This window comes from Heloderma suspectum, chromosome 6 (assembly GCF_057233095.1).
Source record: "Heloderma suspectum isolate Gila_16-S chromosome 6, 16-S_ref, whole genome shotgun sequence".
NCBI lineage: Eukaryota > Metazoa > Chordata > Lepidosauria > Squamata > Helodermatidae > Heloderma > Heloderma suspectum.
In genome coordinates this window covers 7,143,928-7,169,762 of record NC_139463.1, presented here as the reverse complement: position 1 = coordinate 7,169,762, position 25,835 = coordinate 7,143,928, and the positions used below count along the sequence as shown (strand labels likewise).

Genomic DNA, 25,835 nt, shown 5'->3' with positions numbered 1-25,835 from the left:
GTTAGTGATGATGGCTGGCTGTATGCATCTCCCAGGTTCAGATCAGAGGCAGTGTGCTGCAGAACACCAGTTTTTCTCCCTCTCTCAAAATACTAGAACCCAGGGTCATCCTATGAAGCTGATTGGTGGGAGATTCAGGACAGATAAAAGGAAGGACTTCTCCACACAACACAGAGTTAAATTATACATTTGGCTACCACAGGATGTAGTGATGGCCACTGAGAGGACCTGAGGCCTTTTTGACCACCTCACGATCCTACTTCTAGTCGCCAGGTCAGGTGCCTTGGTCAGTGTGTCTCCTCACACTGCCACTTTTAGGCTCTCACCCACAACCCTCTGTTGGTGTTCTGTGATGCTTCACCAGTCTCTCAACTGCTGCCACCAATAACCCTTTTTTGAGCTGCTTTCTTACTTTTTGGTAGCACAGACCAAGCAGTCAGCACGTGGGGGTTATTCCACGAAACCCTTCCTAACAACTAAAAAAAGGAAACTGTCTTTTAAAATGAAAACAAAGAAGGTTGATTTGGTACAACAGGACTGGAAATAGGAACTGGGTTGGGATGAGGGAAGGATATCAGGGAAGATGATCAAAATAAGTCAACACTATAAACTACACAATATAACTCTTGTGTTCAAAAACCTCTCACACTCTCTCTCACACTATCTGACACACTCTCTATCCCACAGCCTGTCTCATTAGATGTTCTCACTCTTATCTCCCAATCTCATCTCAGATTTATCTAGCTGTACCTAATCTACCTTCCTCCCAGAATGATCTGACTCTTGAGAAGCAATCACCCCACCCTTTTTTTAGCACAAGCTCTCCTCCAATCACACTGCACTCCATTCTCACTCAGCCGCTCCCCCTTTCTTCCATTCACCAGATGGTCATTCTTGCCCGCACTCTGCCAAACCCCGCCTCACACTCACCTGTCAATCATTCCAGATACATACCAACCACCATATACAGTATATACACAACCTTTACTGTTTACATACTGTGCATGTGGAATTGCCACAGCCACCAATTTGGATGGCTTTAAAAGTGGGTTGGACAAATTCCTGGAGGAAAAGGCTATCAATGGCTACTAGTCCTGATGGCTATATGCTACCTCCAATATTGGAAGCTGTATGGCTATGTACACCCATTGCTGGGGAACATGGGTGGGAGGGTGCTGTTGCACTTGTGTCCTGCTTGTGGGTTCCCGGTCGACAGCTGGTTGGCCACTGTGTGAACGGGATGCTGGACTAGATGGACCCTCGGTCTGATCCGGCAGGGCTCTTCTGATGTTCCTATGTTCTTACCAGTTGCTGGGGAATACAGCAGGACAGCTATTGCTTGTAGCCTCCCCAGAGGCATCTGGTGCACCACTGTGGGACTCAGAATGCTGTACCAGAAAGATGGACCATTGGTCTAAGAACATCACAAGAATCCTGGTAGATCAGACCAAGGTCCATCTAGTCCAGCATTCTGTTCACACAGTGGTCAGCCAGGTGCCCAAATGGGAAGCCAACAAGTAGGACATGAGTGTAACATCACCCCCCCATGTTCCCCAGCAACTGGTGTTCATAGGCATACTGCCTCTGATACTGGAGGTAGCATACAGCCATCAGGATTAGTAGCCATTGGTAGCCTTCTCCTCCTCCATGAATTTGTCCAATCCCCTTTTAAAGCCATCCAAAGTGATGGCCACCAGTTTGGATGGCTTTAAAAGGGGGTTAGACAAATTCCTGGAGGAGAAGGCTATCAATGGCTACTAGTCCTGATGGCTGTATGCTGCCTCCAGTATCCAAGGCAATATGCCTGCATACACCAGGTGCTGGGGACATTGGGTGGGAGGGTACTATTGCACTCATGTCCTGCTTGTGGATTTCCCATGGGCAGCTAGTGAACATAATCCTGAATTAGATGGACCTTGGTCTGATCCACTGGGTCTCTTCTGATGTTCTTATGATTTATTAAGACTTGTTGGTGATAAATGGGGGTGAAATGTGTTGCCACAATTGCATAATGTCTTGCAGGCGCTCCCTACTTATTCATTCTTGACTGCTTTCCCCTCTGCTGTGGATGAGGCTTATGTGTGTAAATAAACTGGAGGTTAAAGCAAGTTAAATGGGTGTTTATCTCAGGTTAGCGGACTGAGTAAACAGGCCAGGGCGAGATAACTGCCTAGAGATTGTTATGAGATGAAGTATTTTTTCGCTTGGCAGAAGTTTGCGTTGAGTGGCGGAGGGAAGGTCGATTAAAAAAATAAACACACCGAGATTTTGAGGCTGAGCTGGGGAAAGATGACAGCAGGGGTACAGCGGAGACAAAATTATGCTACCTCCTTCTGCAATGTCTAGGATTCTGTTTGCACAAAAATATTCCAAGTGCATTTGTAATGCCAGGCTGTCTCAGCTAAATGGGCATTAGAAAGCAAAGACAGAGCTTAAGCAATGAAATAAGTTCCAAAGCCCTGCTTGGCATTTCCTCTGGGGTTAGAGTTACAAGGGCTTTTTATGATGATGGAGAATAAACCTGATGGCGTCTCGTAAGTGTGCACCAACAAGACTTGGCAGGGGGTGGGGTGGGGGGTGTTGCTGCTGCAAGAGCTCCAGATCTCTGAAACCTTTCAAGGGTGGTAACGTTGCACTGTGGCTAAACCATGAGCTAGGAACCAAGCAGACCAGTCCTTGGTCTGAATCTCTCTTCTGACATGCACTTCTAGAACTCCTTTCTGATGTTTTATGAATGCAGGGGGGATGGAATTATGCATGTCACACCTCTATGTGCTCATAATAAGATCTAGAAAGGTCCCCACACATACAACTTTCTCAGTGCATTTGGGACCCCTGAAAAAATCAGTGGTCCAGACTGTGCAGAGAAGCACATTCACAGTTGCACAAGAATTTTGCTCGCATGCGCAGAAGCTTTTTCCAGACCTTATTATCTGCACATGGAAATTAGCTATGCATGATCTTGCTCTCCCCTGCACTTGTTCTGGAAGGAGCTTAGGCGGCTTGAGGCAAGCCACTATTATCTTAACCCCACCTTCCATCTGCAAAAAGAGGTAAGGATAATAGCGACCTACCTTGAAGGGTTGTTTGTACGGATGATGGCAAGATAATGCAAGTGAAGTGTCTTAATCAAAGCGCTATATAAATTATTATTAATAATTAACTATAATTATTAGCTACAGTTGAAAGAATGGACAAGCAAAGAAATGGAAAATGAAATCAAGGAACCAACGGGGATGATGGAGCTTATGAGTAAGGGCACCCAATTCAAGTTGATCTTTGCACGTGCACACATGCTCCATGTATTACTTCCCAAGTCTGTAACACCAGAGTCTAAATTAAAGTTGACAGACATAAGGAGGAGAGTGGAGTGAAAATATCTGCAAAGCAGCCTGGACAGTAAACTAGAGCAAACCGTCAGCCAGGACCACACCACCTAGGTCTCCCATGTGATCCAGGGTTCCCTGCAGCAATTTGGCAGTTTGCAGGGTGATAGGTCAGGCCAGCCTGCACTTCAAGAATCTTTGATTTATTGTGCATTTGGAAACGGGGAAAGGCGCAGCACTGCTGGAATGCAAAGCTGAAAGTTTGGTTGTAAAACGAGGTGCATATGAAGGGCAAGCCAAGGCTCAGGAGAGAAGCAAGCTTGTCTCTTTCTCCCAGGATGCTCCTGACAGGTCTCAAGGAGTTAATGGAGGATGAGAAGGGGCAAGGGACTTTAGCCCAGAAAGAGAATGCACTCTGGCTGGCTCGCAATACTCTTAGAATAGCAATGGCAGGGGATCCCCCCCCACACACACACACACAAAGGTGCAACCTAAGAGTTAACCTGCTCTGTGCAATAGCAAGAGTCACTCAGGGTGCAGAACTAATTAACAGCTCCGGATGCATCAGAGAGCCTTAGGTGCAAACAGGGGTGGCAAGGGGAGGGGGAATGTCGACTGGCAGCCAGGTGAGTGAATGGGCTGGCAGAGGAGGTATGGATCACTCCACTGCTCCTCTACCCACTTGTTTTGTTTCCATGTTGCTGGCTGTGCCTGCTCTGTCGGCCTGCCTGGCAAAAGGTGATTTTTGGTTTTCCAGCCTGCAAAGAGGCTTGAAGCCTGTGTTTCTGTGCTGTCCCTGAAGGAGAGATCTTCCCTTTCTCTGTGGTCAGCATGGAAACTGAGCTACAAGCTTCTGATTAAAAAGAAAAGAAAAAAAGAAGCAGGCTCGTTGCTTTTGTGGGCTTATTTACAAGGTTGGCCTAAGGTGCAATGTTCTTAGACATTACCAGTGGCACATTGCATGATCCGAGAGGAGTTATGCTCCAGGCTGCCATCCATCTGTGAGGATGCTGGGATTGCAGCCCATGAATGGCACAGTGCAGTTATGCAGGGCAACCAAATGGCTTGGAGGGCCCTCAAATTCCGTCCCCTCTGGTCTCTTTAAGAGGTAACCACAGCGTCTCAACTGTTGACCTCCAAAATTGCTGGAAAGGGTTCCATTATTGGTGGAGGCTGCTACTCCCTTGTCATTGGAGGTTGCTTGGATCAGTTTGGTATCCCAAGCAGTGGGTACCTTGAGCTGCAGTTATGATGCAACTTACAACGTTTCAGCTATCGAACCAGCGTGCAAGTATCTTAACCATGCTGGAGTACACGTCATATTTCCCATTTGTGTGTGCGTGTGAAAGAGAAATCTATAAAGTCCGATTTTTCTCAGAAGTAGGTAGTGGTCAAGATGACATAGAAAGATACACTGAGTCAGATCATGGGTCCATCCAGCCCAGACTGGCAGCAGCAGCTCTCCTGCATTTCAGGCAGGAATTTTTCCAGCCCTACCTGGAGATGCCAGGATCGAACCTGTGTATCCAAGTGATTGAAGTGTGTATCAAAGTGCAAACTTCCAGCTCCTGGGGAAATAATCTACCAATATAGTTATCCCAGTGCATCAGTTGGTTGCTTTTGTCTTTTACTTATTTACTAGTTCGTTTAAAAAATTTATGGGTTTTCATAGAATAGTAGGGTTGGAAGGGGCCTACAAGGCCATCGAGTCCAACCCCCTGTTCAATGCAGGAATCCAAGTCAGAGCATCCCTGACAGATGGCTGTCCAGCCTCGGCTTGAATGCCTCCAGTGTGGGAGAGCCCACTACCTCCCTGGGTAATGGGTTCCATTGTCGTATTGCTCTAACAGTCAGGAAGTTTCTCCTGATGTTCAGCCAGAATGTGGCTTCCTGTCACTGGAGCCCATTATTCCGTGTCCTGCACTCTGGGGTGATCAAGAAGAATAATAGAATAGCAGGGTTGGAAGGGGCCTACAAGACCGTCGAGTCCAACCCCCAAGAGATCCTGGCCTTCCTCTCTGTGACAACCTTTCAAGTCCTTGAAGAGCGCTCTCATATCTCCCCTCAGTCTTCTCTTCTCACAGCTAAACATGCCCAGTTCTTTCAGTCTCCCCTCATAGGGCTTTGTTTCCAGTCTCCTGATCATCTTTGCTGCCCTCCTCTGAACCCTCTCCAGTTTGTCTGCATCCTTCTTAAAATGTGGTGCCCAGAACTGGACACAGTACTCCAGATGAGGCCTAACCAGTGCTGAGTAGAGGGGAACTAGTACTTCCCAGGATTTGGAAACTATGCTTCTATTAATGCAGCCCAAAATAGCATTTGCCTTTTTTGCAGCCACATCACATTGTTGGCTCATATTCAGCTTGTGATCGACAACAATTCCAAGATCCTTCTCGCTTGTAGTGTTGTTGAGCCACGTATCCGCCATCTTGTAACTGCATTTGGTTTCTTTTTCCTAGGTGCAGAACTTGGCATTTATCCCTATTAAATTTCATTCTGTTGTTTTCTGCCCAGCACTCGTCTATCAAGATCACTTTGAATTTTGTTTCTGTCTTCCAAAGTATTAGCCATCCTGCCGAATTTTGTGTCATATTAGCTATCCTGTCAAAATTGCTTTTTTTATCTCCCTTTTCGCAAATGAGCCTCAAGGTGGCTTGCAGTAATGCAAACAATATGTAAGGGCAGGCAAAAGAGAATAGGCCCAACAAGTGAAAAGAACAGAAGACAGTAACAGTGCAATAAAATAGCCAATGGGTTCTGCAGATGGAAAGGAAAATATTGATGTAATTCTCAGTCCATGACAGGCTAAGAAATTTATTATGGCCTACTTTTTAGGGGACGTATCCAGTATATACGTCCCCTAATAAGTATAAGTATATACTATAGTATAAGGGGCCGCGGTGGCTTAGTGGTTAAGACGCCGAACTGCAGACTGGAAGGTCGGCAGGTCAGCAGTTCGAGACCCGAGTGCCGCGTGACGGAGTGAGCTCCCGTCTTCAGGCCCAGCTCCTGCCAACCTAGCAGTTCGAAAGCAAGAAATTGCAAGTAGATAAATAGGTGCCGCCTCGGCGGGAAAGGTAACAGCGTTCCGTGCGCCTCGGTGTACAGTCATGCGGGCCACATGACCACGGAAGCGTCTTCGGACAGCGCTGGCTCTTCGGCTTAGAAACGGGGATGAGCACCGCACCCTAGAGTCGGACACGACTGGTTGGGGACACCTTCACCTTCACCTTCATCCAGTATATAAATTTGGTGGTAATTAAGGTGCCACAACAACTCTTCGTCGAAGAACAGCAGACGAAGGCGGAAAATTAACCTGTCCCCAGGCAATCCTATGCATATCTACTCAGGAGTAAATCCCACTGAGTTCAGTAGGACTTGCTCCCAGCTAAGTGGGTATAGGATTGCACCTTTGATCTTTCACAAGCTCTTTGCTTTAAACACGAAGACGCAGATCCGCCACAGCTCAAGAAATACGTGTGTGCGTGCGCGCGCGTTTGGTAGTTCTACTGCATCAATGAACCAGGGAGGGTACAATCAGCCTGCCATTCAAAACGACCCTTTTTGCATTTGGGAACAGCTCGATCCAAGCGGGCAAAGAAGAGAGGGAGGCAGGGCGGAGACGGGAGGGTGGGGGGCTACGTAGGCGTTCGCCTTGCCTCTTGCTCCCCTGCGGGGATTTGACTCCTTTCCGCCGGTGCTGGCGCAGCCCAACCTTCTGAAGAGGGGAGGGGGCTGGGCGCTTGGTGCTGATAGGGGGTGGCCCCCTTGGAGCCGTGCAGCCTTCTACACACACACACACACACAGCCGTCGCACGCAGCTCCCTCCCCTCGCACCTGACGTCAGCTTCTGGGCTTCTCCTCCAAACCTCTTGCCCGCATTTGGACTCTCAGCTCTGGCACGGGGAACAATGAGTCGCCGCCGGCTCGGGAGCTTCGCCCTGGGCTGCTTGTTCTTCGCCAGCTACTGCAGCAGAGGTGAGCGAGATGCACACAAAAGAGAGGGCGGGGGCTGGCTAGGCAGCTCGCATTTTAGACTGGCGGTGGGGGGCGGTGGGCTTGCGCCCCCAAGTCAGCGATGCAGGTTTACAAAAAAAAAAAAAACACGAGGCTGGGTTTTTGCAGCCCTCTTTTGATTTGGAGGAGGTAGAACGTGCAGTTGCCTTGATAGCGCGTACTGACTGAGGCGCACGCCTCTCACGGTCCCCAAATCTGCAGGGATTTCCAAACTGGAATAGTGGAGGAGGGAGTTGAAGGTACGGTCCCCCCCCCCCTTCTTCTCTAAGATCGGAGGAGATGCATCTGGGCTGGCTAAGTGCTGGATCCATGTATATTGCAAAGGTGTCGGTTACGTGTGCGAGGGGGTGCGACTCTGTTTAGGGGAAGGAGAGGTGAGTAGTTCTTCGTGTGGGATTTGCAAACCCACACACCCCCCTTCTCCAGCGCGCAGCAGCAGCTTCTGAGCTTGCAGTTGCAACTGGTGGAAGGAAAAGGGGGCGGGTTGCGTACGTTGCGCTTGTGTGCAAAAGGAATCCACCAGGTCGGAGGACTTCTGTGTGTGGGTCAGATTTCTGTTAAGAACAAAAAGACGCAGTCCCCGAAGCCTCTCCCACTCCCATTGCAAACGACACCCCCCTCCCCGTCCCCCATTTTTGATTTACTATCTGCTGCTGGAATATTTAGGTATTGAACCGGCATACTTCTGCGAGTGACTCCTCGCTGGAAAAAGTCTGTGGGGGGTGGGGGAACAGCCTCTCCTTTTTGGAAGGAGATTTCCAGAAGCCCCCCTCCCTCCTCAGGCATTGAGCAGAGCTTTATTTCAGATTTTGGTGTTGGCAGGTGTGCTGGGAGGAATGGGGGCGGGGGTGCCACCATCTGGCAGTAATCTTGGGTTAAGAGAAAACATACTGCGTTGGATTCAGACTTAGTCCTGCTTAGTGTAGACCCATTGAAATCAGTGGGGCAAGTTAGTCATGGCTGACTTCAGTCCCATTGATTCCAGCGGGTCTACTGTGACTAAGTCTGGCCACAACCCACTGAAACGCACATTTGTGCGTGGAGCCCGTCTGGGCGGGGGCTGTGCCCCATCTGTGCTGTGTACAGCACCCAGCCTAGGTGGTGGACCTGAATTCTCGATAACTGTGCACAAGTCCCTTCAAACGCTTGTGCTGTGTGGGTGCTACGAAGTCTTACTATGGCAGTGATTATTATCTGGCAGACACAGTTCTGAAATAAACCACCCACCCCGTGAGTTCTTAAACAGACTAAGCCCCCAGCCCCTGTGCTTTCAGTGGGATTGTTTATTGCAAATTTGGTTGCATCAGGAAGGGAATTAAACCTCCCACCCCACCCTAGGCAGTATGGAAAAAGGATCTGGGTGAAGTAGGGATTTGGGATTGGAGGGGGAATAACATAGTGGCTCCCTTGCCCCTTCATTCTACAAGCACGGTTCTAACATGCCTAGAAGAAGGGGCTGTAGCTGAGTTGCTGTGGAAGGAGTGCCCCTACCCTTCAAAAGAAGGAAAAGAGGGTGTCTCCTCACCCCCACCCCTAGTCTGGGAAAAGGCAAGGGTTGACTCTGATTGGGTTGTAGAGAAGGTTCATAGATTTTGATGGCTGGTCAGAATGAAGACCCTGCTTTGCATCCTCCACCGCCCATCCACGGAAACAAGGGCGCTGGGGGATTCTGGGCACACACCATGAGCTGAGCTTCTGTCTGGGAACAGAATGCCTCGTCAGACGAGTCAGGTGGTTGTCTGAGAGGTTGATGGCTGTAAGAAGTGTGGCGACACCATCTTCCCGTAGTGGACACCGGTGATTCTGCGCCACCCAGCTTCCCTCTTGCAGTTTTTCTGGAGTGCTGCTCAGGGTGGGTCTCTTTCTGCCACCCTCTCTGAACAAAAGGTCGGCCTGTTGCTTCCTGGTGTTGCCTGATCATCCATGAGACACCATGACAGGGATCTCAAAAATGTGAGTGCATCATGCCATGCGATGTGGATAAAAGCATGAATTCATAGAATCGGGGAATTGGAGGTAGGCGGAACCTTGGAGGTCAACTAGTCGAATTCCCTGCAGGATCTCTACAGGATCCACAATGCAGGATGCAATTACAGCATCCCTGACAGATGGCTGTACAGTCTCTGCTCCAGCGGAGGACCCACTACCTCCCGAGGCAGAGTCTGTTCCACTGCTGAGCCGCTCTCACGGGTAGGACTTTCCTTTGAGTCTTTTGCCGAAATCTGCTTCTGTGCAATTTCCAACCATTCCTTCTCATCTTGCCCTTGTAATGTGTTTTTCCTTTGTTCACAGAACTGTCTCCTGTTATGTGTACTTAAAGGTTTGCTGTTGTTTTAGTAAAAGCAGCAGCAAAACTTCTGTGGATAAAGGGGCACACATTTTTATTGGTTTATTTATTACTCATTAAAATATTTATAACCTGCTTTTTGTTCCAAAGCACTCCAGGGCGGGGCTCAACATAAAAAGAAGATGCGTATTAAAAGCCCTAAAATGATATTTTTAGAAACTCCAAGAAGCAGTGGTAAAATTACAGTATGGTCAGCAGCACCCCCGCATCCCCCACCCAAACAAAACTCACCAAGCCCCAGTATAGGAGTTCGGTGGGTCGTCAAAGCCCTTTGAAATCAAATAGTCTTGGCTTGCTGTTCAGAAGCCAACAGCAAAGATGGAATCTACTTGGCCCTCCACAGATCATTCTAGAGCTGTGCTGCCACCAGGGAAAAAGGTTCTGTTCTGGATAACCCCCTCCCCCCCAGATTGTACTTCATACAGTGAGGGGACCTGAAGCAGGGCATTGAAAGAAAATGTTAAAGTCTGCCCTTCCCCACACATTGCCTGGAGAGCTGGACTGTACCCCTTACTGTAATGGGATCAACATGCTTTTCAAAGGCTTACTTCACCAGTACTAGAAACTTGTGCCTGAGGCTTGGAGACCCCCCATGGGGACAAAGCTCAATGGTAGAGCATGTGCTTTTCATCAGCCTTGTCCAATCCTCCAGATGTGTTGGGCTGTAACTCCCATCATTCCATTGGTGACATTGGCTTAGAATGATTGGGAGTTGCGGTCCTACACCTCTGGAAGCACCAGGTGGGAAAGGCTATTTTACATGAGAAAGACCTAGGTTCAATCCCCCCTACTACCAATTTAAGAAGGAACAGCTGACAGGTGATGGGAAAGTGTTCTCTCTGCCTGAAGCTTTGAAGAGCTACTGTCAGTCAGAGGGAAACAACATTGGACTAGATGGACTCAGGGTTGCCATCAAGGGTAGGCACGGTTGGGCATCTGCCAAGGGCCCACACCTCAGCAGGGCCCCACTGACAGGAGCCCCCTGAAGCTGCCCCTCCTCTTCAGCATCGCAACCTGCTTGTTCAGCTGCCTCTTGCTCTGGCAACGGTGGTAATGAGAAGGAGGAGCAGGAGATGCCACAGCCTTCTGTCTCGCTGGCTCTCAAGCAAGCAGGTAGTAACTGGTGAGAAAAAGGAGGCGGAGCGATAGCAGCTGGTGACAATGGTGGTGAGAAAGTAGAGCGACGGGACCCTTGAGGGTGTCCTGCCTGAGGACCCCCAGATCTGGCCCCTGACTCCGGTTAAATTAGTGGTCTGTCTTCTCCCTATGAGACAGCTTCGTATGATGTAGCAGAGGGCTGATGCCATAGAAATTCTCAGGCCAAAAGAGCAGGCTTCGCGTTACAGGCCTGTCGTGGAGAGGCGGGTGTGCTTTTTGACAGCTTCTGTGTGAGCATCTGTAACGTTTGGTCCAGCCACTGTCCCTAAGACTGGGCCATAATGTGAGTTGAGGGACCTCTGTCCAAAGGTAGACAGCTTATCCACTGCAGTACGCCAGCCCTCAGCCAGGCGTCCTTAATCTCCAGCGGCACAGACTTCCTTGCTTTCAGGGTTGGGAAGGCTTTTAGCTCATTGGTGGCTGGTATGTATAAGGTCCTGGGTTCAATCTGGGGCATCTCCAGTTGGGGCTGGGGAAAACCTCTGTCTGCTTGAGTCCCTGGAGAGCAGCTGCTGGTTGGAGAAGACATAACTGGGACCGGAAGGACTAACAGGCTGACTTAGTACAAGACCGCTTCCAGCGTTCACGCAGACTAGTACGGCAAGCTGGCCTTGGGGTGTGGGGTCAGCTGGTGCACCTCTCTTCTGGACAAGTTTCAATCCAAACGATGTCTTCTAAATTCTTCTCCCTCACTGCCTTCTGTAAAAAACAAGCGTGTATGTGTGTGAGGCACCTTCAGAATAGCAGAAGAATAACATTTGCAACTGGGAAGAATTTGCAGTTGGTGTCCCGTGTGGCGCATGAACTCTCATTTAGCTCTCGTCCCAGAAGCTGAGCCATAAAATATCCACAAAGAGGCTCCGTTTTCTGGGCTCCTGCCTGAAATTCCACTCCCTCCCCCCTTTTCTTAATGGGAAAGGCGTGCTCAGCACCTCCCACCCTGGCTGGGCTTCTTTGAGAGCTTGGTTTAAAGGCCGTTTGGGGGGGGGGGGGGATGTTTCAGTGTATGTGTGCAGGGCTGGGCATGTTCCTAGCCTCACCATTTTTAATGCGCTCAGGGCAACCTGACACCTGGGACCCTTCCAGCCTTATATATCTCCTTGGTGTATCCTTGGATTGGAGGAAAAAGCATTTCTGGTCCGTATTCTCTTAGATTGGGACAGCAGGCTCTTTGCTAACAAGTTGTCACTGGTTTGTCAATCTCTCCAGAAGGGTAGCTGGCACAATAAATACGTAGCATTTATATATTGCTTTAGAATGTTCAGAGAACTTCACAGACATTGTCCTGTTATCCGTTACAACAAGGGTGGGCAACTGTGGGAGGTCCTGTGGACATTTTCACCCCTGGGACCACCCCCATGCACCCCCCCGTGGATGCCAAAAATGAGAAAAAATAGCATCTGGAGCCACTACGGAGTGCCTCGAAGGTCAAAAATAGCTTGTTGATAAAGCTTACAACAACCCTGTAAGGTAGACCATTAGCCTCAGCCTCATATTGTAGGCAAGGGGCTGTGACAGTGATAATGGTTAACCAAGACAAGATCTGAACTCCTTGCTCAGAGAACCCACCAGCCTCTTGCCCCTACTCCCTTCTTATACCCATTTACACATTTAGTGTCTGGGATTTCGAATCCTCTGGCAAGTGCGGAAATGCTACTCATCGCCCTCTGACTACCAGCTGGTTTTCTCGAGAGAGCATCCCTGTGGGTCAGTGAATAGAGAAACTTGGATGGCATCCAGGGGAGCTGATCTCAAGGTCCACACCTGCCTTGGATTCTTTGCACAGTTGCTATTGTCCTTGGTTCTGGAAGATGGGAATTAAAACAGTGTCCTCCCTCACAGGATCAGTGTGAGAGCAAAAGTAATGCTAGCGAGAGCCTGAACAAATGTCCCATGCCCTTAAACTGAGTAGGCACGGAATGGACCTTGTCCAGTACCTACCTCTTTGTGTCCTCTCAAAAGAGTAACTTCTGGCTTCTTAAGGTGCTTGTATACCTCTCTAAACATGTAGCAGTTTGAAACCAGTTTAACCGTTGTGGCTGAAAGGAATGCTGTGAATTGGTGCAGCTGCTGAAAGTTTGGAAGTACAAGTGTTCTGGTATGGGGCGCAGGCTGTGATTCTTAAGACAACCCAAATTTGCGGTGTAGACATGACCTCAGTGGCCGGAGCACAGCCTTCATTCACCCTGGTCAGCTTTTGTGCAAAATCATGAAAGCCAGAAACTTGCTTTTTTATTTTCGTGAAAAGCTGAGGAATCCAAGATTTGGGGGAGATGGAATGGTGCCCATATTTTGCGGTGCAAATTCTAGCTATGTGGATTTCAGCCCTCTTGGTCTTAAATGCCTCCCTCTAAACCAAAAGGGCAACGTGAAGTTTGAGAGGGTGAGGGCAAAAAAAGGTGAAAACCTTGGAGGAGGATTGCTATGTAAAACAAGGGCCAGGAATGTTAAACAGCTTAGGTTTGGGGGTGGAAAAAGGCGTGACTCTGGTATGATAGTAACTCTGCCTGGCCTCTCCCGAACTCTCACTCCCTTTCCCCAGCAAGGGCGCCATTCCATTGCTCGGGCTTGAGAACACATGAAGCTGCCTTAGACTGAGTCAGACCATTTTTCCTTCTAGCCCAGGACTATTATTTTTATTAATTACATTTATATCCTGCCTTTTTTCCTCTTGCAAGGATCCCAGGGTGGCTTACATGGCCATCCTCTTCTCCATTTTACCCTCACAACAGCCCTGTGAGGTAGAGTAGGCTGAGAGTCTGGCCCAAAGTCACCCAGTGAGCTTCATGGCCAAGTGGGGACTTGAACCCAGACCTCCCGAATCCCAGTCCAACACTCTATACCACATTGTCTCTCAGCCTTCCCCAACCTGGTGTCCTCCAGATGTTTTGGACTGCAGTTCCCAGCGTTCCAACACCCATGCTGTCTTGGGCTGGCTGGCAGCATCTTTCCAGGATCTCAGGCTGACACACGCGCACACACAGAGCGAGAGAGAGAGAGTTGAAAGGTATCACCTGCTACCTTTTTAACTGCGGAGGTCAGGTTGAACTTGGGACCTTGTGCACACATTGTGTGTGTTCCAGCTAGAGCCCTTGCCCCAAAGCCATGCTCTTAGCATTCTCCTCCAGTGAGTTTGGGGAGACCTCCTATCTCCATTTATTTTCCTGTAGGGTGGATCTTTCCTATCACCGCCGTGAAGACAGATACTGCTCACTGCAGTCTTTGCAAACTGTCTTGCCAAATTGTATTCAAAGCCTGACAGGGTTTGTTCTGGGAAATGAATCCTCGTTGTCAGTGAGACCCACCCTCTCTCCAGATCCTACTTTTTTTTTTTTTTTTTAGTAAGCCTTTGGTGCCTCCCGCCCCCCAGTCTTCTTACCCTAGGAGCTGATGACCTTCATATGTTTTGGACTACAACTCCCATTAGCCCCATACTATTGGCCATGTTGTCATGGGGGAGTTGTAGTCCAAAACATCTGAAGGGCGCCAGCTTGCCCACCTGTGTATAACTGTATATTCTTCCCCTGCTTATCTGTTCTTCTGTTTCCCCCCCCAATATTGATGTATAGATTGTAAGCTCCTTGGAGTAGGGACCTTTCCTCATACTTGTGTCATGCTCAGAGATGGTGTTATATGAATAATAATCATAACAACAATCCATAACACAGTGAACATTGATGGTGCTCGATGTATCATCATACCCATACAGGACTACCCGTTCTTAGCCAGGTCTACTGGGAAAAAGCCATAGCTTTCCCTTCTATGGAGTTTTTCCCTCCAAGTGGACTTTCCTTCTCTTTCTTTTTTTATCCCCTCCAGATGCTATTTTTCACCCCTTTGGCATGCATATTATTCTGTGCTTTTTCCCTGGTCCACTTGCAGCTTGCCTCTCTTCTCCCTCCCACCCCATCCTGTCTTCTTCAGTTACCAAAGCAAGTTAAATTCCCACTTGGCCGGAGCATCCCATTTGCTCCTTTTTATCCCCTGTCCAGGCTGATACATACAGTCGGGAGCTCTCTCCCCATCTCACCCGTGTCCCTCCCTTCGGATGCTTTTATTTATCTGCTTTGGTCCTTGGAGCTGGCTTAGGGAGCAGCTGATGCTCCATCCTGCTTGGCTGGGTTGCGAAGTTCATGTCCTGACCGTTCCCAGGCAGGCTAAATATGGTTAACCGAAGCTGCGCACCATAAAAAAAAACCCTGCCTCTGTGTGAGTCAGGCTGCGCGTTTCTCCCATGACCCTCTGTTCTCAGTCCTGTCCGTGCAGCCTTGTTGCACACACTGGAGAAAATTGCGTGCATCCCATCTGGAAATCATCTGGGAGGGGACTGGTGCAGGAAGCTTAGATCCACTCGTGAGGCTTCTTGTTACCTTGCTGGCTTGTGCCGAACAAAATTGCAGCTCGGCAGCCGCGAGTCGCTGTCCCGGGATTGTTGGTTCTCTTCCAGAAATGGGGGAAGAGTATAGATCCACTATGTGATCCACTATGTATGAGGCTGGGACTGGGGGAGAATAAATGGGACCACTCACTTTTATTTCGTTTATTCCCTACCTTCTGATATTACAAGGAATCCAGCCCACAGGGGTTGCGTAGTTGAGAACATCAGAAGAGCCCTGCTGGCTTGGACTAAAGAGCCATCGAGTCCAGCAGTTTGCTTCCCACTGTGGTCAGCCAGATGCCTTCACCAAGCTGACAGGTGGGACTCGAAGGGAACAGCTCTCCCATTTTTGCTCCTCAAAAATAGTATTCGGTGGCATAACTGCTTCTTTAACATGGAAATTCTGTTTAGCCACCATAACTAGTTAGAGGCATTGGTACACCTCTTCCTCCATGAATTTGGAGCATAAAGAACCCGAGCATTAAGATTTGTGTTGGGGGTCCTACTCTCTGGTCCACCAGCAAGGGCTATTATGGTGGTGGGTACTCAGAATAGGGCTTTCTCAGTGGTGGCCCCCACCTTTGGAACTCACTCCCCAGGGAGATACGTATGACCTCGTCACTGCTGGGTTTAAAACAAAACAAAACCTGAAGACACATTTATTCAAGTTTGCATTTGGTGCTTAAAAATCATTAGCTGCTGCTGTGTGTTTAATTGTATGTGCATGTTTTTGTAATATTGTATGCTGCCTTGTGAGGGCAGCGCATCCTGAAAAGCAGGTTAAAAACCCCCACCCCTTAAATGAAATAACTAAATATGGATTTGTCGAATAATTCCTCTTTTAAACCCATCTGAGCTAACGTGGGCATCAGTGCAACTTGAGGCAGTGATTTCCATAAATCAGTTCATGTATAAAGAAGTCCTGTCACTTGTCTGCCACAAATCTACTCCCAGTCAATTTTATTGCAACTTTGAGTATTATGGGAGACGGAGAACACACCATGCATTATTTCATCAACCCCTGTCACTTCCCTCCTTTGTTATCATTGCTAATTGCTTCAGCGCTGAAAAATAGGCACAAGTCTTTCTCTCCCCCCCTCCCCTCCCCGCACTTCCTCAATTTCTCCAAGCCTCCGCTCTGCAAATCTATAAAACAGGAACAGTGGTAGCCTACCTCAAAGGTTCTTGAGAGTGGAGGTTACAATTTACTAATAATCCAGTAGTCAGTTTTGTCTTTGTGCATGTCTAATTCCTACTTCACCTGTATGGTTTTTCAGAGAGAGTTAAAAGATAGCATTTCTGTCTGTCTGTCTATCTATCTCTATCTCCTGCTCCTCTCAGCCCAAAAGGGTCCCAGAACAAGATAGTCCCTGCCTGCAGATTTACAGTCTAAAAAGACACGACATACAAGGAAAATGGGATGGGGAGGGAAGAGGGAAAAAATGAAAGCCTTTCAGCAAGGCTAGTGGAATGGCTCCGCTTCCCTTTTCTGTTACAGCCTACTGGAATGGCTGCTGGTGGTGACAGTAGAGGGAGGAGGAGCCTTCAGCATTTAAGTGTTGCACTTTAAAAAGAAGAAATCCTTTTTATTTCTTTTGTTGAAATTTTACAATAAACAATAAATTAAAAAAAATTAAAAGCGAGGTTGATGTTTCCTTTTGCCTTTTTTCAGGAAAGCTTATAAGGTATGCGCGTGCACACCTTGTACCAGCAGCCCAACCTCCCAGTTCCTGTAGCCAAAAAGCATCTTTCACCAGTCCATGTTCACCTGCCAAAGAAATGTTTGCAGCGAAAGGCCTGTTTTTGATGGCTGCTGGGCTCCCGGACTTGTCACCTGGGGAAGGCCAAGCTGCAAATGCTGAACAGATGGGGCCTGGACCGGGGAGGCGAGTAATGCCGGAAAGAACGGGAAGCTGAAGCTTCCAGATAGTTCCCGTTCCAAACCTTGGCATAGTGTCCCTCTCCAAAGACCCTCCCCAGATTTTATTTTAACAAGGGTTTTATTCTGGTGGTTGTATTTCCACCAGGGCCTCTTTAATACACCCTCTCTTGCTCTCTCTGCAGCTTCTTTCCAGGAAAAAACCTGATGCTTTTCCCCCATGGTACTATTTTCTATTCATATATCACTTAGGGTGCAATCTTATGCATGTTTAGAGAGGGAAAAAGTCTAAATGCGCTGCCTGGGGAATGCTGCCACTTGTAGGACTTTTTCCTGTCTAAAATGCATAGGATTGCACCTTTAATAATTTTGCAAAGAGCTTTTCAGTCTTGAGTTGAGTTGGTTCGCCATTGTGTTCCCATTGTATAGACTGGGAAAACTGAGGCTGGCTGTAAGGGCTTGCCCAAGGCTACATGCAGGTTCCTGGGGCTGAGGTAGGATTTCTGCCTGCTGGAGCATGTTGGTAATGGTCATCTTGCTTTCCCAGCAATGATAGGAAACCTTTGCAGCACGGAGGTGCTGTTCCATTTTTTCTCTGCTGTATGCTCCCAGCTGAAATCTGGGATGTGTTCATACAGACAGTTGCTTCACGTTAACAACTCTTTTTAGTGTGATATAGCTCGTGCAGTGCTTTCATTTAAAGCAGTGACCAAGGCTGAGCATTTGCAGGAGCTTTTTCCAAGAGCATCTTGTTTGGACTGACCAGGCCTAATGTTTTAAAGCAGGGGGTGGGGAACTTCCTTTAGCCCAAGGACCAAATTCAATGTCAAAGAAGCTCTTGGCCACATTCAAGGGGTGGGTATGGCTGGGGGCAAAGGGGGTGTGGCCAAAGGCAAACAGGGAAAGGCCAAAAATATTACAAATACCAGCATATTTTAGCTTAAAGCTAAAATATGCTGGTATTACTTCCAGTAACTACACCTTAGGAGAGGCATTTCAACCTTTTAGGGGGCAACCCTATCCAAATAGTTGGCAGCCTCTGAATGCAGAGGCTGCCAAGTATCCAGTGCAGGGCAGGAGGAGAGCAGCAGCTCTGCCCTCCAGCTGTCCTGCATTTCAGCTGGCCGGGTGGTTTTGCCTTAGCAGCGCCTTGGAGAGGGAGGGAAGGAGGCTGGGGCAGCCATCGGAAGCAGCGTAAAGCAGCCACCCCAGTCTCCTCCCCTCTCTGCCTCCAGGACCACCCCCTTTTCACCATCTCCCCACTCAGCTTTGTGAGCTTGGAGAGGTAGCCAGTGCGGTTCTCTCCATGCTGGCTGCAAGGGGGATGCAGAAAGGAGCGGGCTTTCCTTGCTCTGAGCCAGGAAACCGAACTATCCTATGCTCCCAGTGTCTGGTGGACATAGGATGGCTCTCTTGGAATAGGGGAAAAACTTCACAAAAGCCAGGAAACCAGCAAATGATTGGTGGTTGGGGGAAATGGGATGGGGCCAGGAGAACGGGCATGGCCTTCCGGGGAGTGCTGGATTGGGCCCCCGGGACTGTGATTCCCCACCCATTTTAAAGCATTTGAAGTTTTATTAAGTGTTTTAAGGTGCAATCCTATGCATGTTTAGATAGGAAAAAAGTCGTACAACTCTCAGCATGCCTGGGCATGCTGGGAGTTGTAGGACTTTTTTCTGTCTAAATATACATAGGATTGCACCTTCAGTTTTCATCATCTTTAGATTACAATCCACCTTAGGGATAAGTGGGCTAGAAATTTGGAATAAATTCATCCCCTGACACAGCATTTGGATTTATTTATTTTAATTTGCCAGAAGTTGGAAAAATTTGACCCCTAGACTGGTGACCCACAGAAAAAGTCAGTTGGGGGCCACAGCCAGTGGAGGGAAGGGGAACCAGATCCAACAGTGGGTGGAGTTTGCACCATTGCAAGCTGGTGTAGCTCTTTCTCCTTCTTTGTCCACCCTTTCTTTGCTTCTCCCTCTTGCACATGCGCGCGCACACAGCAGAGGAGGAAGTGGTTCTCAGAGGGGCAGTCAGGAGGGCAAGAGTGGGGCTGGGGAGCTGCATGGGGCTGAGGGCCGCAGGTTGCCCTCCCCAGCCCTAGACGCAGGAGTTGCGAGTTAGGCCTCCGGATTCCCTTTCACTTTCAGTGGTCTGCTCTTGCTGTCCAACCGTAATGTTGTTCTGTGCCTGATTGGTTTAGCTGCTTTTGACAAAATCCCTTTAAAGCAATTAAAATATGAGCTACCAGTTCCTGATTTTCTCCTTCTGATGTTGTATCATATTTCTGAGCTGTTTGTTTCTTCCTGTTTCGGCTTCATTCAATTACATAAGAGCTAATGAGTATTAAGGACTCCTTTTCTGGGAGTGTAAAAGTCTGGCTGCCTGGTCTTCGTGGAAGCAGTGGTCATGAATTTATGGGATCATGCAGCTAATAGTGGAAATAGATTCCCATAAAGGCCTTGGAGTGACCATTGCTCAATCATTTTTCCTGCACCCAAGTTCTAGATTTGTGCTAAATCAGAGCCTGTACCAATTATACCCGAACCCAGATCTGAAGACGGTGTTCACTTGGCACTGGTTGGGGGTAGAATGGGCAATGGAGACTCATAACTCTCAGTCTGTCTGACAGTTCATGCGGACTTCTGCATCATATGGATGTCTGGATGCTGCAGTCCCATACTTCCTCTCCAGACTACCCTGCTGGAAGTCACTTTCCCTGTCCAAGAGATAGAGAGGGGATGGAGTGGCACACAGAGAAAGAACTAGGCCATCCTGCAGTGGTTCAAACCCTGCCCACCAGTGGACCTGGCTACAACCCCCAGTTGTCTTTTCCCATGGGTCAGTGGCCCTTCGTAGTCCGTCTTTGTGTGATTGAAGGGAATAGGGGACCTTCATCACCTGTCTGAGCTCCTTGGAAAGAAGGTGGGGATTGAGATGTAATAAATAAATGAAATGGAAAAGCAGTCGGAGGCAGTTGGACTGCAAGAGATCACGGATGTGCTCAAAAATCGCATGGCAAAGTAGAAGCTGTTTGCAAAAGGAGAGAAAGAGAGGATAATTGGCTTAAGGTATTGTGAATTGTTTTCAACTATCGCCCATAGCTGGCAACTGGATTGCAACCTAACCTCAGTTTAGAACTCTGGCAATCAGGGTTCTAAATCGTGCACAGAGCCTGGGCTTGGAGAGCAGAGTTGTGGGCTGGCATCTCCTTCGTACTCATGTTTCCCCTTCGTGCAAGTAACGACTGTACAGGGCTGCCACCGCTAGAGAATAAAAGACAGAGCTAGTTCGACAAATATGGTAATGCTAACCTTGCGTATTGTTTTCAGAAGTGGAATCAGTGGTGGATTCTGGAGAGACTACTTGTTACCGCATTCAGGAGGTGTGTCAAACATCCTGGTTCCTGACCACAAATCAAGAACTTCCTGGGGAGGGAGCAGAGAGAAACGGGGGTCTCCCTCCGAATGGTTCTGCTCCTGACGATTACTGATGTTTTAAAGGATTGTTTTCTGCTCTGAAACACTGCAGTCCCCACATGCCCATAGAACGCACAGTGGATACATCTTATGTCAGATGTTTGCTGCCCCCAGACGTCTTGTTTGCAAAATTTTTATGTGACAGGTTAACTGGACAGGGTAGTCCTGTGGGAACCATGTTGGGCCTTCATTGCAGTTGGATCTTGTCACTATTGAGGTCATCCGTGATGGCTAACTTCTCCATTTTCCCCCCGCCCCCTTTATTTAGGCAGAGCTCGGTGGGCGTTTGGAAACAGGAGAGGTTTTCAGGGAGAATGGGGTCTCTGTTCCCAGCCAGTCTTTTCTATGTCCTTTGCCCCAGCTCGGAAAGTTCCCCAGGGCTCCTCCAGGCCTTCTGTGCCTTCAATAAGGCCATTGTGCTGGTGGGCTCCCCTCCTGAAAAGAGGGAGGGGGACGGACGCTTCTGAACTCTGCTTCAGGCCGAAGTCCTGTCAGTGCAAACTCGCAGGGCCCAAAGTTTGTTCCCTCTTCTAAAGGAGAATGAAACGGGTAGGGCCGTGTTTCTGCATCAGAAATGTGTATGGGACCAAAGAGGCTTTTGTGCGTTCATCCTCCCTTGCTTTTCTTCTCTGACCAACCTTGCCAACTGGCACGTCTCCCCTCCACGTGCCCCCCGACTCTTCCCTGAGAGTTTTGGCAACAGCTGCTTTGACGCGCCGGCCACAAGTCGTGTGCCAACCTTGGGGACAGAGGGCTAACAAAAGGCACGGTTTCTGACTTGTCCTGAGTGGTGGATGCTGAGCATTCCTTTGTCATGAGCTCACAACGCAAGCAGGAAATCATTGGTGCCAGTAGGGGCACATGGACGAGGAGGCCTTCATGCGGGCCTGGCATTCTAACGTCAACCCCGCCATGGCTTTCCTGCTTTCTGTCTTCTGGGCAGTGGCAAGCAAGCTCGAGCAAACAGACAAGCCTGTCAGTTTTCCCATCCAGCATCTACAATTCTGCCCTGATGAAGAGTTTTTTGAAGGCAGAAAACTGGCCTGTTCCTATCTTCACTAGCTAATTTGGCTCACTGAAAGATTTTTACCTGCCTTGGCTCTCTTAATAAATCCCATCATTCTATGAGCAGAGCATCCAAAATGTTTCAGCTGGAACAAAGTTTGCATCTAAGGACATAACAGCCCTGCTAGATCAGACCAAGGGTCCATCTAGTCCAGCATTCTGTTCACACAGTGGCCAACCAGCTACCCACAGGAAACTCACAAGCAGGACATGAGTGCAACAGCTTCCTCCTGCCCATGTTCCCCAGCAACTAGTGTATATAGGCATACTTCCTCCGATACTGGAGTACCATATAGCCATCAGGACTAGTAGCCATTGATAGCCTTTCTCTCTTTGCAGTGCAGACTGTTTTCTGGTACTTTTTTGTTCTTTAAAAAACATTTGCCTAAGCCCTCCCCTTCCCATTTTTGTTAGAGATGAGGTAGCACGGATTGGAGGCTGTGGACAAAGAGGTGGTAGGATGCAGGTAGAGACTGCGAGCTGTATCAAGCACAGGCGTCCAACCGGACTTCACTCATAAGCAGCCTGTAGACTTTTAGATCCCTATAAAGGCTTGCGAAAGTGGTTCTTGGAAGTCTTGGGAATATACCCGATTCTGTAACACAGGAGTGGGCGACATGCCACCCTACAGATATTGTTGGACTGCAACTCCTATCCAGCCCTAGCCAGTGGTAAGGGATGTTGGGAGTCTTAACGATACTGGGAGAACCCTGCTTTCCCATCCGTGCCATAATACATGATTCTAGTGAGCAGACCTTGTTACAGGAGTAGCTTTGCTGTGGTGGCAATTACAATGGTCTTAAGGCTAAAAGTAGTGTATATTGATTATGTTTTACAGTAATGGGGCTGTAGGATCAGCTCAATGAGAGAGAGAGAGAGAGAGAGATTGATTCATAATTCCTTCCTTGATGAGGAGAGGTCTGTTCTGCTCAGGAGAAATGGCTCTTTCCCCCCAGTTTGTAGTCCATTAAGGCTTCCTCCTAGCAGACCTGTGCTCCAGGTTTCCTTTGTGGCTCTGCAGTAGTTTCCTGCCTTTCCTAACCTTCTGCTTAATTGGTCTGGGGAGGTGGAGACTTACATAGGTCTTGCAGGATAGCCTGTAGCCCTTATTCAGACAACCTAGAGTGAACACAGGGATGTATGTGTGTCAGGATTATAGGGACATGAGAAGCTGACTTATCCCTCCTCACACTTATTTATTCACCAGTGTTTGTCTGCTCCGGCAGCGGCTAGGGTTTCCGACCTGCTACCTGATGGTTTGTCTTCTGCATGCAGAGCAAGTACTCTACCAGTGAGTTTGGGGCCTTCCCTGGTAGACCCACACCTGTTCATGTAACTTCTGAGCTTATCGCATCCCTCCCTCCATGTTCGTTCTGTGTGGATGTGTTGTCTGAATAGAGCCTGTAAGTAAAGCGCAGAGCTCTTGCGCAGCTCCTGTTCATTCCGGCGATGCCTGTGCAAACCTTCCGAGTAGATTGTATTCGGCATTAATTGGCAGGCTGCATAGAGGAGGTGCCAGTTTAGATTTTCTTTCTCCAGTAGCAAAACATGTTGGGTTGGTTCTCCCCAGGCCTGGCCAGCGACCCTTTAAGAGGCCAGTGTTCAGTCCATTTAACAGAGCAACTCTCCCTGCTGCCGCCAGCATCTGTGACACTGATACAACCAAGGGCTCCGTCCGTCTTGTCTGTTTGCTAAGCAGGTGTCTCTGTTTGCACACCGCAAGCATGAGGCCGGTTTTTCTTGACTCCTTTGGTTAATTGTCCTGGATCCCTCATTCCTGGCACCAAAGTCTGTTGCATTGGACCAAAAGCCCCTTGCTATTTTTGAGTGAGGTGATTCTCCCCCCCCCCCATCCCTGGTTGTAGTTACTACGTCTTAATGAAATCTGGAATGAATAGTTTGGGGTGAGCACTCCCCTTGCCTGAAGGAGGGGGAAAAAGGTAGGCTTATCCTTTAAGGGCAACTCTTCTCAAGTCGTAGATGTCTTCCAGATGTAGATGTTCCAGCTGCCCTTCTGGCTGAGCTGCAGAAGCTGGGCCGAATCCAACCTCAGGGAAAAGGGACATGTGTCCTTTAGGAGCACAGTGGATCTCTTCTCTGTTGCCTGGAATGGACAGGGCCATGTGAGTGCCAGGGGGTTTCTCCCATAGGTATGGTTACCCTGTTTTATACACTGTGGATTGTTTTACCCTCTCCTTTTCAGCCTCCATCCCCCTGGGCCCAATCCTAGCACTGGATCGATTTTAAACCCATTATTTCTCTGGAGTCCAGCCAGAGGCTCCATTATTTGTGCTGAGCCGGGAATAAGCCAGCCACCAGCCCACCTACAAGCTTCCGTCCATTCCTCCATGACTCCTTGGAGATATTTTGAGGGTGTATAGTAGGGGCCGGAGGAGGGGCTGGGCTGGGCGATTACCTGGATTGTCAACTCAGCATGCTCTCTCTGTCTCTCTCTTTTACAAATGATATCTGATTTCATCCAAGCAACTTAAGTCAGCTGTGTCTTCTCTCTCGCCACTCTTGCAAAACTCGTAAGGCTCGCAAGGCACAGCAGGCCTTGTTTTGCGGCCTGGGTGTGCTCAGATAGCACGCTGCACAGAGGTTTCTCCTGCCATCTGTGTGAGTAACAGGGATGGCTGTGGGGACTCTCATAACCTGTGTACTGCTTCAGGGCATCTTCCTGCTGTTGTACACATACGGCATCTCTTCTACACTCTGGGTTGTGTTCAGCAGTACACAGCAGTCCCAGCTGGGAAGGTAGGCAACTGCTGAGTAGCACTGCCTTGATGTATGTGCTCAGGGTTACTCTATGCTAGGAATGGGGAAAGAACCGAGGAGTCCTGGTTCCTTCTCTGCCATGTTGCCCCACCATCTGGCAGAGTTTCCACCTTCAGCTGGGCATGGGCCCAGGTGTCATGGTCCTTCAGTACCCAGCTTCCAAAAAGCACCATCTTTATGGTGATGCTGCAAAGCATGAATCTATAGCATCCCCTCAGATTCACCCACTCAGCCCATCTTAATGGCTGCGGTTCCATACACTTCCCCACCATGGGGTGGGCATTTCAGTAGTGAAACAATAAAAAGCAAATATCACTGGAGTTTAAAAGTAAATACAACTGGAATAGCAAGTTTAACTGGACTGGGTGATGAATTTCAGCTGGTGACAAAAAGATGTATAGAAACTTCATATACCAAAGAAGTGCAACAAGCAGACTAGAGAAGCTGCTTTCCTGGAATGTAAAAGAGAGTGTTTTTTAAAAAAAGTGCACATGCAGCAAAAGGAGAAGTTTGATGAGTCTAGGCTGGTGTCAGTGTAAAAGTGCTTAAAGTGTCAGGCAGGGTATTGGGCCTGACAGAAAAGCTGCATAAAGCGGTTTTCATCTGTGACCCTTTCTCTGGGTTTTAGAAGGAGCAATAAAAGTGTCCAATATTAGAGATTCAGGATCGCTATTTTCAGAACAAACCTTAAATGTTGGCTGGCTTTCATAGAACAACTGTTTCTTCTGCTCAATGATGCTCTGTTTCTTGTTTCCTGCTCACAGAGGCAAAGAGTGTGTCTCTTTTTGTATCTGCTGCCAGGAGAAGGAGTATTACAAGAGAGAACAATTGGGTGAGGTATTAATCCTTCCCCTCCAAATTTACAACAGTATTGCCAAGTTCCGGCCCAGGACATAGCCAGGTGCCATTTTGAATGAGGTGCCGTCTGCTTCCCTTGTGAGGCTGGTGGCTCTCTGTGTTACTTCTGTGGTGGACTTCTTCCCTACTGGTTACCAGAACCAAATTTATGGCCGCTAGTGCAGAGACTCCAGGTTTTTAAGGGCTCTTGGGCAAGATACTCTCAATGGACCTTCTCCTTCAGTGAATCTACCTTCTCGCCACCATTGTCACCAGCTGCTATTGCTCCTCATCCTCTCTCTCATCACAGCTACCACTTGCTTCCTGGACAGGCAGAGAGCAAGTGATCAAGTAAGCAGTGACATCTACTGTTCCCCCTCACCACCATTGTCTGGGCCAGAGAGAGCGAGAGAGCGAGAGTGCCAGGTGAACAAGCAGGTTGCAGTAGTGAAGAGGACAGGTGACACAGTCATCGGTCTTGTTTGGTAATAAAGGGCCACTGGAAAAAGCCCCCCTGCAACGCATACACACAGCAGATGCCCCATTTCCTTAGTGAAGAGGAGGG

The 25,835-nt window shown here is 48.6% G+C and overlaps 1 protein-coding gene across 3 annotated transcripts in view; it reads left to right on the top strand.

The window, feature by feature from the left end:
* Positions 1 to 6,944: 6,944 nt before the first annotated feature.
* Positions 6,945 to 25,835, top strand: part of MCAM (melanoma cell adhesion molecule) — a 50,169-nt gene continuing 31,278 nt past the window's right edge. Inside the window, exons 1-2 of one of the 3 annotated variants that reach the window (XM_084803571.1) lie at positions 6,946 to 7,034; positions 7,148 to 7,304. In XM_084803571.1, the coding sequence (XP_084659697.1) occupies positions 7,238 to 7,304 (67 nt within the window). In that variant the 5' untranslated portion in view covers positions 6,946 to 7,034; positions 7,148 to 7,237. Of the gene's footprint in view, positions 7,305 to 25,835 lie in introns of all 3 variants that reach the window. The other 2 variants (XM_084803570.1, XM_084803569.1) reach the window with 2 other exon arrangements.